The sequence below is a fragment of the Bos indicus genome, chromosome 12 (assembly GCF_029378745.1).
Source record: "Bos indicus isolate NIAB-ARS_2022 breed Sahiwal x Tharparkar chromosome 12, NIAB-ARS_B.indTharparkar_mat_pri_1.0, whole genome shotgun sequence".
Lineage (NCBI taxonomy): Eukaryota > Metazoa > Chordata > Mammalia > Artiodactyla > Bovidae > Bos > Bos indicus.
The window spans coordinates 72,209,166-72,224,390 of NC_091771.1; the positions used below are offsets into that span (position 1 = coordinate 72,209,166).

General features: G+C 42.6%; 1 protein-coding gene across 2 annotated transcripts in view; it reads left to right on the top strand.

Moving 5' to 3' along the window:
• The window catches only part of LOC139186117 (ATP-binding cassette sub-family C member 4-like), a 177,629-nt gene that overhangs the window by 38,474 nt on the left and 123,930 nt on the right, over positions 1–15,225 (top strand). For both annotated transcript variants that reach the window (XM_070799893.1, XM_070799894.1), the window contains exons 9-11: positions 4,333–4,434; positions 6,481–6,570; positions 10,536–10,727. In XM_070799893.1, the coding sequence (XP_070655994.1) occupies positions 4,333–4,434; positions 6,481–6,570; positions 10,536–10,727 (384 nt within the window). The remainder of the gene's footprint in view (positions 1–4,332; positions 4,435–6,480; positions 6,571–10,535; positions 10,728–15,225) is intronic.

The following is a 15,225-nucleotide window of genomic DNA, read 5'->3' on the forward strand; positions in this document are numbered from 1 at the left end:
CTGGCCATTTAATTTCAGCTTTTTCATCAGACTGAGTCTTGGGGAAAAATCCAGCCAGCACTTCTGGCGCCTTTACAAGCTGATCATGTGTTGAATGGGGTCTCATTTAACCCTTGGAAGACTGTGACATCTGTTCACCTCAGAGGTATTGTTTGTGGACAGGTGCTCAATAAATTTATTTCTTCACATAAGGCATACTTTTCCTTTTCTTTATTTTTTGTTTGAAAGTGTGGTGTTTCTATTCTAATGTATACAGATTGAGTATTGATGTCTTGGTTACATGCTTAAGCTGAAACTGGAATTTGATTCTGTCTAGACCAGATATATAACATATGCATTACTCTCCAGGGCCCTCGGTCTTTTTAATCAATGGAAGTTGATGATAGGCCAGACAAGAAATTCAAGCAAGGCTTCACTGAGGCTTGTGCTACAGCACAAAGTATGAAAACAAGAAACTGATGCCCCGTTGACGCTTTGAGAAGAGTGGGCTGGTTCCTTAAGTGGGGTGAGGGTAGGGGAGGATTGGTGGTTTGAGCCACAGGAGTGACTTATGTGGTCTGACCCCTGTCTTGTAGGTGCCATGTGCCAAGATCGTGCACAGTTCCCTGCTTTGCTCCCAGCAGCTCAGAAATGCCAGTTGGCTTGTGATGTTTTTGTATCTTATTGTTCGTGATTGCCTTTGCATGTGTGCAGGTGTGTTTAGTCTCTTAGGATTTCTTTGTATTTTGTTGCTCAGGGAGACGTTTGTCCAGATTCAAGCACTCCGGTAGAGGGTCCCAGGTCCCAGCCTGTCTCATCACCTTTTGCTTGTTGCTGTGTCAGCTTAGACTCTGTAAGGCTGTAGCCATGCAGTCAGTGGTTGGATGGTTTGAACAGCCATGCAGTCTGTTCCTTCCTTTAGCTGATGCCCTCGATGGGCTGACTGTGCAAGGCTAGGTCTTAGCTGGAGTTGGGACTGTAAAAGCACATGAATGATGTAGTGTCTCCCCTCTGTGTGACTTAGTATTCCTCAGGGGATTCAGAGGTAGGGAGGGCAGTGCCAGCTGGGGATGTGCTGAGCTGGTTTCAGTAGGGTTAGTATTTGAGATGGACCAGAAGGGTGGGTGGGGTCAGTACTCAGGGTGTCCAGGCAGAGGCCACCTGGGGAGCATGGTCTTAGGTGCAGGTGAGCCACTGGGGTGGCGGGCGGGGGGGAGGGGGTGGGGTGTTAAGCTTGTGGACACTCTTTGAGGGGCTGTAAGGAGATCAGAAGGGAGTGTCTTGGGGTGGGGTCAGTGATGTTGGGGAGGACTGGGGAAGGAACCAGCAAAAGAAAAGTTGCATTATTGAAATAACTAATAGTGAGTGAGATTCTGAAATTATGTTGTTTCAAGAGGAAAAGAGAGTTGGGAGAGGGATGAATTGTGTCAGAACAGGCAATGGTGGTAGGGAGAGAGAACTCAGGCTGTGGTGGTTGAAAGCCTGCAAACGTGTCCTCATACCACTCTCCGTCCATCCTGCCTCCTGGTGGACATGGGCTCCGGGCAGGTAGGAGTCACTGTGCTTAGTGTTAGGTTCTCAGTGAGCTGGGATGAGTGGAGGAAGGAATGAATGAAAGCATCTTCCACCAGCTGATATTTGACAGAAATGCAAGGATCCTGTCTTTCTTTTCCTGCACAAGGGTTTTCACATTCAGTTTTGACCAGTTCTTTTTAAGTAGAAGTTTGCAATCACATTTATGACTCTGAGGCACGATAGATAGGGTGTCAAGATGTTTAAGGTAGTAGATTACTATTTATGTGTCATTTTCTTTCTCAAACATCCTCACATGCTTGTTTCAGTTTTTCCCCATATGGGTTAGGATTTGGTTTACCTGTGGGTCCCAGAGGTACCCATGCTAAAGCTGCTTACAGGGGTCATTTGTTTTTCTCTCATGCAAGAATCCTTGTGAGGCTCTGTATGGGTTTCCTGGGGCTGCGGATACAAAGTACCACAAAACATGTGGCTTAAAACCACAGGAATGTTTTGTTTCCCAGTCCTGGAGGCTAGAAGTCTGAAATCAAGTTATCAGCAGAGTCAGGATCCCTCTGAATCCGATAAGGGAGCATCCTTTCTTGCCTCTGCTAGCTCTGAGTGGTTGCAGGCAAAACTTGATATTCCTTGGCTTGAAAGCCATCACCCCAGCCTCTGTCTCCATCATCAGGTAGCTGTTTTTTGTGTGTCTGTCTGTCTCTGCATTTCTCATAAGGACTCCAGTCATATTGGATTCAGGGCCCACCCTACTCCACTGTGATCTCACTTTAATTGATTACATTTCCAACAACTAAATTTCCAAATAAAGTCACATTTTGAGCTAACTGGGGTTAGGATATATCTTTTACGTGGTGATACAACTCTCCCCATAACAAGTCCCATGGCTAGTGTGAACCTCCGTGATGTTGGGACCCAGACTCTTTCTCTCTTATGTTACTCCACTGCATGTGACCTTGACCCAGCTGGCAGCCCCCAAGGCCCAGGCTGGGATGGAGGAAGGTCCTGGTTGCTGTCACTCTCCACAGCCCTGGATTTAGTCACGTGGCTGCTCCTATCTGCTCGGGAGCCTCAAGACAGAGGGAGGGCCTCCTTCCAGGCTGCCACATGCAGTTAAAATCCAGGGTTTGTTACCTCAGAAGAACAAGAGCAGATTTCAAGGACAGCCAGCAGTCTCTGCCTCTTGTTCACAGTTTTGGGGACCTTGGGGAGTGGGAGTGGTCTAAGTTATTTGTTCAATTTCTCTATTGCTCTAGCTTTTCTCATTGAATTATACCTAGCATTTGCAAGGCAAGAGGGAATTTTCTTGTATGTGTTTGTCAGCTTTGTAGCAATTTATAAGATTTTGTTTTATTCAACTACTGTGCATCACTTCAGAGAAGGCAATGGCACCCTACTCCAGTATTCTTGCCTGGAAAATCCCATGGACGGAGGAGCCTGGAAGCCTGCGGTCCATGGGGTCGCTGAGGGTTGGACACAACTGAGCGACTTCCCTTTCGCTTTTCACTTTCATGCATTGGAGAAGGAAATGGCAACCCACTCCAGTGTTCTTGCCTGGAGAATCCCAGGGGTGGGGGAGCCTGGTGGGCTGCTGTCTATGGGGTCACACAGAGTCAGACACGACTGAAGTGCCTTAGTAGTAGTAGTGCATCAGTTAGTTGCAAAGTGGTGTAGAAGATAACAAGACGTGAGAGGTGCAGCCATTCCTGCTTTGAAGGAAAGAGGGCATTGACTAATAAGAGGCAGTGATTGTGAAAAGATGCCTGTGAAATATTTTTTAAGACATAGAAACTTAACACAGTTTTCTTTTTAGAATGATGACTTAGTAATAGTTAATGACAAGCAGTGATGTGGTATTGACACACACGAGGGGGAAAGCAGAGTGTACAGGGTTTGCACTCGGAGTCTCTGTCGTTGGTCTTGTGTTCCCAGCCTGTCCTGTGCCACCTGCTTCCTGATGGCCTGGGGAGGGCCTTCCTCTCTGTGTTCTAGCAGTGTTGCATGGTGCTTGGCACAAGGTGGGATTCAGTTAGTATTTATGAAATAATTTCCTACCAGCTCACCTGTTTATTGTTGGTAACACAAAAGTAAAACAATAAAAATGTCCAGTTTCTAAATGTATTAGAGTTTGAAGCCATATTTTCTTCTTAGGGAGGAACCAGTACACTTGTTGAGAAAGTAACAAAGATAGCCTCATGGCCAGGAATTCTTATTTATTTATTTTATACAAACACAGAGATACACAGACACACACACATACGTACTCTATATATGTGTGTATATGCTATGTTATATATATATATATGCTATACTCTATTATATACTTAGTTGTACATATAATAATGATATATTACATACTATATACTATGTAATATTTCTCATGTGAACCAAGACCTAATAAAATACAGTTGTAAAATGATGCTGCTACTGCTGCTAAGTCGCTTCAGTTGTGTCCGACTCTGTGCAACCCCATAGATGGCAGCCCACCAGGCTCCCCCGTCCCTGGGATTCTCCAGGCAAGAACACTGGAGTGGGTTGCCATTGCCTTCTCTAATTCATGAAAGTGAAAAGTGAAATGAAGTCGCTCAGTTGTGTCCGACTCTTAACGACCCCATGGACTGCAGCCTACCAGGCTCCTCCATCCATGGGATTTTCCAGGCAAGAGTACTGGAGTGGGGTGCCATTGCATTCTCCATGTAAAATGATAGGTAGGTATAAATGATAGGTATAAAACTTTTTATTGCCAATTCCAGAGAAGCAGTTGTTTTGTTTGTGCTTTGTTCTTGCAGTATAAACAATCTATGTTTTGCTTTTTTTCTGTAGAACTTTTTGTTACTTGATGAGATAACACAGTGCTACCCTCTGCTGCCATCAGATGGTAAAACGATCGTGGATGTGCAAGCTTTTACAGCTTCTTGGGAAAAGGTAAGAAACTTTGCTTTCCAAAATTATGACTGCTAAAAGATAACTGTGACATAGATTTATTGGAGAATTTTGAGATTTTACATATACTGTAAAATGTGACTTGCTCACTTACTTAGAATATATTCTAAAAATTATCAGAATCAGGGATGAGGTTTGCAATGAATGGAGATTAAGTGTAAAATCAGCCTGAGGCATTTGACATGTTACTCTTTTTCTCATTTTCAAGAGAGCTTTCAGTGTATTAGCACATGTTGAACTTAAAGTATATAAATTCTTATTTTAATTTTTAGTGTATTTTTCATCATGTTTTATTACAGAGTATTAAATATAATTCCCTGTGCTATACAATAAGATCACCTTAAACAAAAGATTAGAGCACCTATAGCTTCTCTTGAAAACCCAGATCTAATATTTTGAGCTGAAGTGTGAAGTGTCAGTTGCTTCACTTGTCTCTGAGTCTTTGTGACCCCATGGACTGTAGCCCACCAGGCCCCTCTGTCCATGGGGATGGATACCTACTCCAGAATTTCTGTTGTTGTTGTTGTTCAGTCACTCAGTCGTGTCCAAATCTGTGTGACTCCATAAACTTCAGCATGCCAGACTCCCTTGTGCATCACCAACTCCAGGAGCTTGCTCAAACTCATGTCCATCAAGTCAGTGATGCCATACAACCATCTCATCTTCTGTTGTCCCCTTCTTCTCCTGCCTTCAGTCTTTCCCAGCATCAGGGTCTTTTCTAATGAGTCTACTCTTCGCATCAGGTGGCCGAAGTATTAGAGTTTCAGCTTCAGCATCAGTCCTTCCAATGAATATGCAAGATTGATTTCCTTTAGGATTGACTTGTTTGATCTCCTTGCTGTTCAAGGGACTCTCAAGAGTCTTCTCTAACACCGCAGTTCAAAAGCATCAATTCTTCAGTGCTCGGCCTTCTTTATGGTGAAAACTCTCACATCCATACATGACTATGGGAAAAACCATAGCTTTGACTAGATGGGCCTTTATCAGCAAAGTAATGTCTTTGCTTTTTAATACACAGTCTAGGTTTGTCATAGCTCTTGTGCCAAGAAGCAAGCATCTTTGAATTTCATGGCTGCAGTCACGGTCTGAAGTGATTTTGGAGCACAAGGAAATAAAATCTGTTACTGTTTCCACTTTCTATTTGCTATGAAGTGATGGGACCAGACACCATGATCTTAGTTATTCTAATGTTGAGTTTTAAGCCAACATTCACTCTTTTTCACTTTCCTCTTTCACCTTAATCAAGAGGCTCTTTAGTTCCTCTTCATTCTCTGTCATTAAGTGGCAGCATCTGCATGTTTGAGATTATTGATATTCTATCAGAATTCTAGATTCCATTTTGTGATCATCTAGCCATTTTGCATCATGTAATCTGTATAAAAGTTAAACAAGTAGGGCAACCATATACAGCTTTGACGTACTCCTTTCCTGATTTTGAACCAGTCTGTTGTTGCATGTCCAGTTCTAACTGTTGCTTCTTGACCTGCATTCAGGTTTCTCAGGAGGCAAGTAAGGTGGTCTGGTATTCCCATCTCTAGAAGAATTTTCCACAGTTTGTTGTGATCCACACAGTCAAAGGCTTTAATCAATGAAGCAGAAGTAGATGTTTTTCTGGAATTACCTTGCTTTTCTGTGATCCAACAGATGTTGGCAATTTGATATCTGGTTCCTCTGCCTTTTCTATATCCAGCTTATACATCTGAAAGTTCTCAGTTTACATACTGCTGAAGCCTAGCTTGAAGAATTTTGAGCAATACTTTGCTAGCACATGAAATGAGTGCAATTGTGTGGTAGTTGGAAAAAAGGAGGAAATTTCCTAAAGTGAGCTAAAGCTACCTCAAATCCCCAAAGAGATGAAATTTGATGAAGAGGTCTCCAGGACACAGTATCTTAAAATAGGAAAGAGAAAAATGTGGGTTATATTTTGCATATCAATTATGTTGATTGTTGTTATATTTTCCACTTTCTAAAAAAAATTGTGTTACTTTATTAAAATGGGTAAATTAAATTAAAAGCTTTAATTTGTAGGCATCAGAGAACCCAACCCTACAAGGACTTTCCTTTACTGTCAGACCTGGTGAACTGTTAGCTGTGGTCGGACCTGTGGGAGCAGGAAAGGTAAGTTAATGATGTCTTTTGTCAGCTTGATGCAACACCACAGCTCATGTTAAATTCTCAGAATAGAGCCCAGATCTGTGTGTGACTCAGTTTGAATTGAGTGTATCTAGAACAGTGTCTCTCTAGGTGTGTTCATGGAACATTCATTTTACAATAATGTTTCATGGTGAAATAAATCAGGATAAACGTACACTATCTTTCTGTTCTTGGTGCTTCCCATTTCCCAGTTAAGAACTGCCTGTGTGGTATTTGGATGTCTCAGTGAAGGAAATTATTTATGTGACAGCTGTTCTGGATTAAATTAAATAAAATCAGATTTAAATTGAAGAAAGTGGGGGAAACCAATAGACCATTCAGGTATGACCTAAATCAAATCTCTTATGGAAGTGGAAGGGAAGTGAGAAATAGATTTAAGGGACTAGATCTGACAGAGTGCCTGATGAACTATGGATGGAGTTCGTGACTTTGTACAGGAGACAGGGATCAAGACCATCCCCAAGAAAAAGAAATGCAAAAACAGCAAAATGGCTGTCTGAGGAGGCCTTACAAATAGCTGTGAAAACAAGAGAAGCAAAAAACAAAGGAGAAAAGGAAAGATACTCATGTGAATGCAGAGTTCCAAAGAATAGCAAGGAGAGATAAGAAAGCCTTCCTCAGCAATCAATGCAAACAAATAGAGGAAAACAATACAATGGGAAAGAATAGAAATCTCTTCAAGAAAATTAGAGATACCAAGGGAACATTTCACTCAAAGATGGGCACAATAAAGGACAGAAATGGTAGGGATCTAACAGAAACAGAAGATATTAAGAAGAGATGGCAAGAATACACAGAAGAACTGTACATAAAAGATCATGATCCAGATAATCACGATGGTGTGATCACTCACCTAGAGCCAGACATAATGGAATGTGAAGTCAAGTGGGCCTTAGGAAGCATTATTATGAATAAAGCTAGTGGTGGTTTTGGAATTCCAGTTGAGCTCTTTCAAATCCTAAAAGATGATGCTGTGAAAGTGCTGCACTCAATATGTCAGCAAATTTGGAAGTCTCAGCAGTGGCCACAGGACTGGAAAAGGTCAGTTTTCATTCCAATCCCAAAGAAAGGCAATGCCAAAGAATGCTCAAACTACCACACAATTGCATTGATCTCACATGCTAGTAAAGTAATGCTCCCAATTCTCCAAGCCAGGCTTCAGCAATACATGAACCATGAACTTCCAGATGTTCAAGCTGGTTTTAGAAAAGGCAGAGGAAACAGAGATCAAATTGCCAACATCTGCTGGATCATCAAAAAAGCAAGGGAGTTCCAGAAAAATATCTACTTCTGCTTTATTGACTATGCCAAAGCCTTTTACTGTGTGGATCACAATAAGCTGTGGAAAATTCATCAAGAGATGGGAATACCAGACCACCTGACCAGCCTCCTGAGAAACCTGTTCAGGTCAGGAAGCAACAGTTAGAACTGGACATGGAACAACAGACTGGTTCCAAATCAGAAAAGGAGTACTTCAAGGCTGTATATTGTCATCCTGCTTATTTAACTTGCATACAGAGTACATCATGAGAAACATTGGGCTGGAAGAAGCACAAGCTGGAATCAAGATTGATGGCAGAAATATCAATAACCTCAGATATGCAGATGACACCACCCTTATGGCAGAAAGTGAAGAAGAACTAAAGATCTTCTTGATGAAAGTGAAAGAGGAGAGTGAAAATTTGGCTTAAAGCTCAACATTCAGAAAACTAAGATCATAGCATCCAGTACCATCACTTCATGGGAAATAGATGGGGAAACAGTGGAAACAGTGGCTGACTTTATTTTTTTGGGCTCTAAAATCACTGCAGATGGTGATTGCAGCCATAAAATTAAAAGATGCTTACTCCTTGGTAAGAAAATTATGACCAACCTAGACAGCAGATTAAAAAGCAGAGACATTACTTTGTCAACAAAGGTCCATCTAGTCAAGGCTGTGGTTTTTCCAGTGGTCATGTATGGATGTGGGAGTTGGACTATAAAGAAAGCTGAGCGCTGAAGAATTGATGTTTTTGAACTGTGGTGTTGGAGAAGACTCTTGACAGTCCCTTGGACTGCAAAGAGGTCCAACCAGTCCATCTGAAAGGAGATCAGTCCTGGGTGTTCATCGGAAGGACTGATATTGAAGCTGAAACGCCAATACTTTGGCCACCTGATGGGAAGAGCTGACTCATTGGAAAAGACCCTGATGCTGGGAAAGATTTAAGACAGGAGGAGAAGGGGGTGACAGAGGATGAGATGGTTGGAGGGCATCACCAACTAAATGGACATCAGTTTGGGTAAACTCTGGGAGTTGGTGATGGACAGGCAGGCCTGATGTGCTGTGGTTCATGGGGTTACAAAGAGTCAGACATGACTGAGCAACTGAGCTGATACTGTTCAGGATAGACAGAGACAATGGGGACTTCTTTTCATCTTAGTGGCCCTTCCAGGATATCTGGAGATCATAAAGACTCTTCCCAGAAGCTTTGAGCATTTCCTCCTATGACTTGACATGATCCCATCAGTGCATGTGCAGTGAATGTGCAGCCATGTGCTGGAGATAAAGGTACAGAAGTGAGCAAGACCCTGACTCTCTGCCTTTCAGAGGCAATCAGGTTGTGGGGCGAGACAGACATGCAGACATGTTATTTCAGCCCAGTGTCATGAGCACTCTGATGGTGTGGATACACACACGCCACATCTGTGTGATGTTGAAGATTGAAAGGAAAGGTGTGCATACACTTGGTCTGAAACAACAAAATACAGAAACCTAATGTGGGATGTGGGCTTCCCTGGTGGCTCTGTGGTAAAATAATCCCCTGCTAATGCAGGAGACACAGGTTCGGTCCCTGGTCTGGGAAGTTCCCACCTCCCAGTTGTGGAGCAACTAATTCCGTGCACCACAACTGTTGGGCCTCTGCTCTGGGGCCTGGAGGTGCAACAACTGAGCCCACGGGCCACAACTGCTGAAGCCTGCCTGCTAGAGCCTCAACAAGAAAAATCCCATGCACTGCAGTGACGACCCAGTGCAAGCAAAAATAAACAAAATCAGAATTGTGGTATGGCAGAAACCGACACAACATTGTAAAAAAATAAATGAAAAAGATAAAAGAACTAAAAATAAATACAATTATTTTTTAAAATGTGGGATGTGTACATGAAAGGGTGCTGATTTCCTCTGTCATGGACTTTTGCTCTGCAGATACAACTTACTTGAGAGTTCTTTCAGTTGGCTATGTTCTTCACACATAGCTTTTTAAAAACAAGTGTTTGTCAAGTAAAGGATACCAGATGCAGGAACAATTGCACTGAACATCAGATATATCAAATACACATCCTGCTGGGTTCTGCTAGAGAAGGATGTTGCTGCTGCTGCTACTGCTGCTAAGTTGCTTCAGTCGTGTCCAAATCTGTGCGACATCATAGACGGCAGCCCACCAGTCTCCCCCTTCCCTGGGATTCTCCAGGCAAGAACACTGGAGTGGGTTGCCATTTCCTTCTCCAACGCATGAAAGTGAAAAGTGAAAGTGAAGTCACTCAGTCATGTCCGACTCTTAGTGAATCCATGGACTGCAGCCTACCAGGCTCCTCCATCCATGGGGTTTTTCAGGCAAGAGTACTGGAGTGGGTTGCCATTGCCTTCTCTGAGAGAAGGATGTTAAACATTCTCAATTATTCTTTGCTGAGTAGAATTTCACCTGGGGGGATACTCGGGCAGAGTAGATTGTTTATACTATTAATATATTCCTTATCAGTCATTTTCATTGACTGTTAGTGTTATTTTCACTTTTTTTTTCTTTTGGTCTCAACTTTGAGGGCTGTACTTTATCCTGTTGAAGGAAAGGGTTCTATCACGTATCAAGAGCCAGGGTGGGTCAGCTGTGCTGCGGGGCGTCTTCCATCCTGAGTGCACCCTGTTCATGTGTGTGTGTTGCCATCTGTTTCAGTCGTCACTGCTAAACGCTCTGCTGGGGGAGCTGCCCCCGAGCCAGGGACAGGTCAGCGTGCACGGGAGGATCGCATATGTTTCTCAGCAGCCCTGGGTGTTTCCAGGGACTGTAAAGAGTAACATTTTATTTGGGAAGAAATATAAAGAAGACAGATATGAAGAAGTAATAAGGGCTTGTGCTTTGGAAGAGGTGAGTAGTGACTTCTGAGTTGCATATACTTGAATTTAATTTTTTTAATATAAATTTATTTATTTTAATTGGATGTTAATTAATTTACAATATTGTATTGGTTTTGCAATACATCAACATAAATCTGCCACAGGTATTCACGTGTTCACCATCCCGAACCCCCCTCCCACCTCCCTCCCCATACCATCCCTCTGGGTCATCTCAGTGCACCAGTGCCAAGCAACCAGTATCATGCATCGAACCTGGACTCGTGATTCGTTTCATATATGATATTATACATGTTTCAATGTCTTTCTCCCAAATCATCCCACCCTCTCCCTCTCCCACAGAGTCCAAAAGACTGTTCTATACATCTGTGTCTCTTTTGCTGTCTCGCTTTTAGGGTTATCGTTACTATCTTTCTAAATTCCATATATATGCATTTATTGGTATTTTTCTTTCTGGCTTACTTCACTCTGTATAATAGGCTCCAGTTTCATCCATCTCATTAGAACTGATTCAAATGTATTCTTTTTAATGGCTGAGTAACACTCCATTGTGTATCTGTACCACAGCTTTCTTATCCATTCATCTGCTGATGGACATCTAGGTTGCTTCCATGTCCTGGCTATTATAAACAGTGCTGCGATGAACATTGGGGTACACGTGTCTCTTTCAATTCAGGTTTCCTTGGTGTGTATGCCCAGCAGTGGGATTGCTGGGTCATAAGGCAGTTCTATTTCCAGTTTTTTAAGGAATCTCCAGTGTTCTCCATAGTGACTGTACTAGTTTGCATTCCCACCAACAGTGTAAGAGGGTTCCCTATGATAGTGGTTTACACTACAAGGTTTGTTAAAAGTTATTTTTTAAAAATAGATTTTTGAATGTTGCTTAACATTTAAGTTGGTCTTCTGGATAAATCAGCTGCTGCTGCTGCTGCTGCTAAGTCGCTTCAGTCGTGTCTGACTCTGTATGACCCCATGGACTGTAGCCTACCAGGCTTCTCCGTCCCTGGGATTCTCCAGGCAAGAACACTGGAGTGGGTTTCCATTTCCTTCTCCAATTCATGAAAGTGGAAAGTGAAAGTGAAGTTGCTCAGGCGTGTCCGACTCTTAGCGACCCCATGGACTGCAGCCTACCAGGCTCCTCCATCCATGGGGTTTTCCAGGCAACAGTATTGGAGTGGGGTGCCATTGCCTTCTCCAGATAAATCAGAAGGCTTGCATAAATAAGCATATGTATTTATATATGCTGTCATTTTAATTCTTATAGGTTAGTAACGCAGAATACATTATCTGAAGGGGAATTGTTTCATTCTGTGAAGTTTTCATTCACTTTCAACATTTTTTAATGGAAAGTTATAAATATTTACAAAAAAGAGAGCATGGTGTAATGAACCCTCATGTATCCACCCCCAGCTTCACCCAGAATCAGCTGGTGGCAAGTCTTGCTGCATCTCTACCCCTGCCAGCCCCACCCCAACCCGAGTATTGTGGAGCCGATCCTAGACCTCAGATCAGTTCATCTGTAAACATTTCATTATTTTTCTGTAAAAGATAGGAAAGCTTTGGGGAAAAAAATCACTACTTTATTTCATCTGAAAAATACCTCAAATTCCTGAGTATCACCCACCTGCCAGTCTGTGTTTACCTGCTGCTGACCATCTCACTGAGAAATCTTCACCACTGTTGGAACCCACACAAGGTCTGCCCCCTGCACTTGGCTGATGCCTCCTTGGTCCCGTTTAGTCTGTGAGGTTCTCTCACCACTTCATTTTTGATTTGTAATTTATTATTTAAGGAAACAGGAATGGTTTAAAATTTCTTTGTAATACTGGGTCATTTCACTGAGGGAGATGGTTTTCAGAAATGGCATTGAGTTTCACAGAGAATGGTAAGATGAAAGGTTTAACTGTATTTTGGGAATTAAATAAGATTACTGAGTAAACGATGAGACCTAAACTTAAGTGATAGGAGAATACAATTGACAAAAAGCAAGGAAAAAGAGTAAATAATGTTAAATACTATGTTACTCTCTTGGGTTGTAAGAAACCAGTGAATAATATCATTAAAGGTCTCCCCCTGGGGTCTCTTCAGTGCAGTCTGGACATCTGACTTCTCTTTTGTACTGTGAGGAAAAGACAGGGACAGATTTTTAAAGGTGTGGTATTGAAGGCTCCAGACCTGCTTTGTGAGGAAATCGTGATTCTCCTGGAACAAGGGCTTGAACATCATAGATTGCATCAGGTGTGTGTGTTCATGCTAAATCACTTCAGTTGTGTCCAGCTCTGCGGCCCTATGAACTGTAGCCTGCCAGACTCCTCTGTCCATGGGATTCTCCAGGCAAGAACACTGGAGTGGGTTGCCATTTCCCTACCCAGGGAATCCTCCCAACCCAGGGATCAAACCCGAGTCTCTGTCTCCTGCATTGGTGGGTGGGTTCTTTACCACCAGCACCACCTGGGAAGCCCTGCATCAGGTGAGCAGCATTTCACAATGATGTGGACATACAGAACTGCTTGTTTAATGGGCTCGCTTCTTTACTTCAGGTTCTTGTTCATGGGTGACTGTACATTTGCAGAAATGATGTCAGGTTAGCAGGAATGAGCTAGATTTTTATTAAATGGTCTAGATACTATATATGGAGAAGGCAATGGCAATCCACTCCAGTGGGTTCTTGCCTGGAGAATCCCAGGGACAGGGGAGACTGATGGGCCGCCGTCTATGGGGTCGCACAGAGTCAGGTACAACTGAAGGGACTTAACAGCATATACCATATAAGAAGGGAAAGCAAATGCAGAACAGTGAGAACAGTAGCTCCCATTAATTTAGAGTCCACGTGCAAATCATTTTTCTGCCTTTCACACATGTGCATGCACACACCTAAAAAGGTTTATGAGTTATTCATTCTTTATGATTATCTTCAATATTCCCATCTTCATTTTACAGTTAGTAAAACTGAGACTGGGACAGATGAGACACATCATCTCTACATTTGTAGCTCGAGTTCAGATCCTTGGGACCAATGCTTTGCCCCAGGCTCATGGGGTGACTGGACCTCTAATGTGGGCAGTGTTCTGGGGCTTCACCCAATGGGGCATGTGTGCTGCAAGACTTTGATGGAATGGACCCTGCAGGACTGGGATGCACAGCAGTTCTTCTGTACATGATTTGACGTCTATAAACATGGACTGCTCTCACGTTCTGCTGCATAGTTGGGACATGAAGTTGGGATCCCATGTGCCCATTCCCTCCTTGGTAGGAAGGGAGGCCCAGCATGGAGAAGTAGCGGAGAGGAGAGTTCTGGCCCCGGGTTCATCACTTGCCTGCTGTCACTCTGGACATGTCCTGTTACCTGCCTGGACCTCTGACATGTCTGCAGTAAAATGAGGACATTGGGTCAGAGGGTTTTGTTGCTGCTCTGAAATGTCATCTATGACTCTGATTAACAAGAGGTTAACAAGGTGTTTATGATACCTGGGAATTAGTAAGTTATGAGTGCATCTGCTTATCTCCTTTTGGATACCAGGTCTCAGTGGATGGACATAAGGCAGGCACAGGAAATACTGGTGTCCTGTAGACACAGAGATGGCATAGACAGTGCGGTAGAAAAGGCTTGGCCTTTGGAGAGAAACAGTCCTGGGTAGTGACTCCAGGTGTTTGTCTCAGTTTCCTTTCTTATTAAATGGGGGAGGGGGGATAACTGTATAAATTACAGAAAATGCCTGTGAAATGTAAACAAACCAGGGTTTCAGTAAGTGCTGGCCATTGTTGCTATTTCTAACCTTTTTCTCTCCATCCATCTATACATCCATATAAATATAATAAAGATTTCTCCTTATCATTCTCCTTACTCTCACCTCCCCCAAATCCTGGAGGAAAAGCCATAAAAAAGCAACATCTATTTATTTATTAAAATGTTATTTATTTTAATTGGAGGATTATTACCATATTTTGATGATTTTTGCCATACATCAACATGAATTTGCCACGGGTATATGTATCTCCCCCATCCTGAACCCACCTCCCACCTCTCTACCCACCCTATCCCTCTGGGTTGTTCCAGAGTATTGACTTTGGGTGCCCTACTTCATGCATCAAACTTGCACTGGTCATCTATTTTACTTGTGTTAATGTATATGTTTCAAGCTATTCTCTCAAATCATCCCACTTTCACCTTCTTCCACTGAGTCCAAAAGTCTTTTTCTTTACATTAGTCTCCTTTGCTGCCTTGCACGTAAGATCGTCATTACTGTCTTTCTAAAAGCAACATTTTTTATATAACATATGTTAAAAACAACTAGATGTATTATACTAGATCTGATTGAGGTAATCATTTAAGTTCATTGAGCTGAAAACTTTCTGTAACAAAATAGTGAGACATGAAGTAATCACACTGGCAGTATCAATTCAGGTTGATGACATCAACTCCACAGTCTAGGAGTCAGAAGGTTCAGGAATTGAGTCCCAGTTTCTCTGCTGATCAGGTGTGTGGTTTTGACTGTTTGATCCTTACAAGC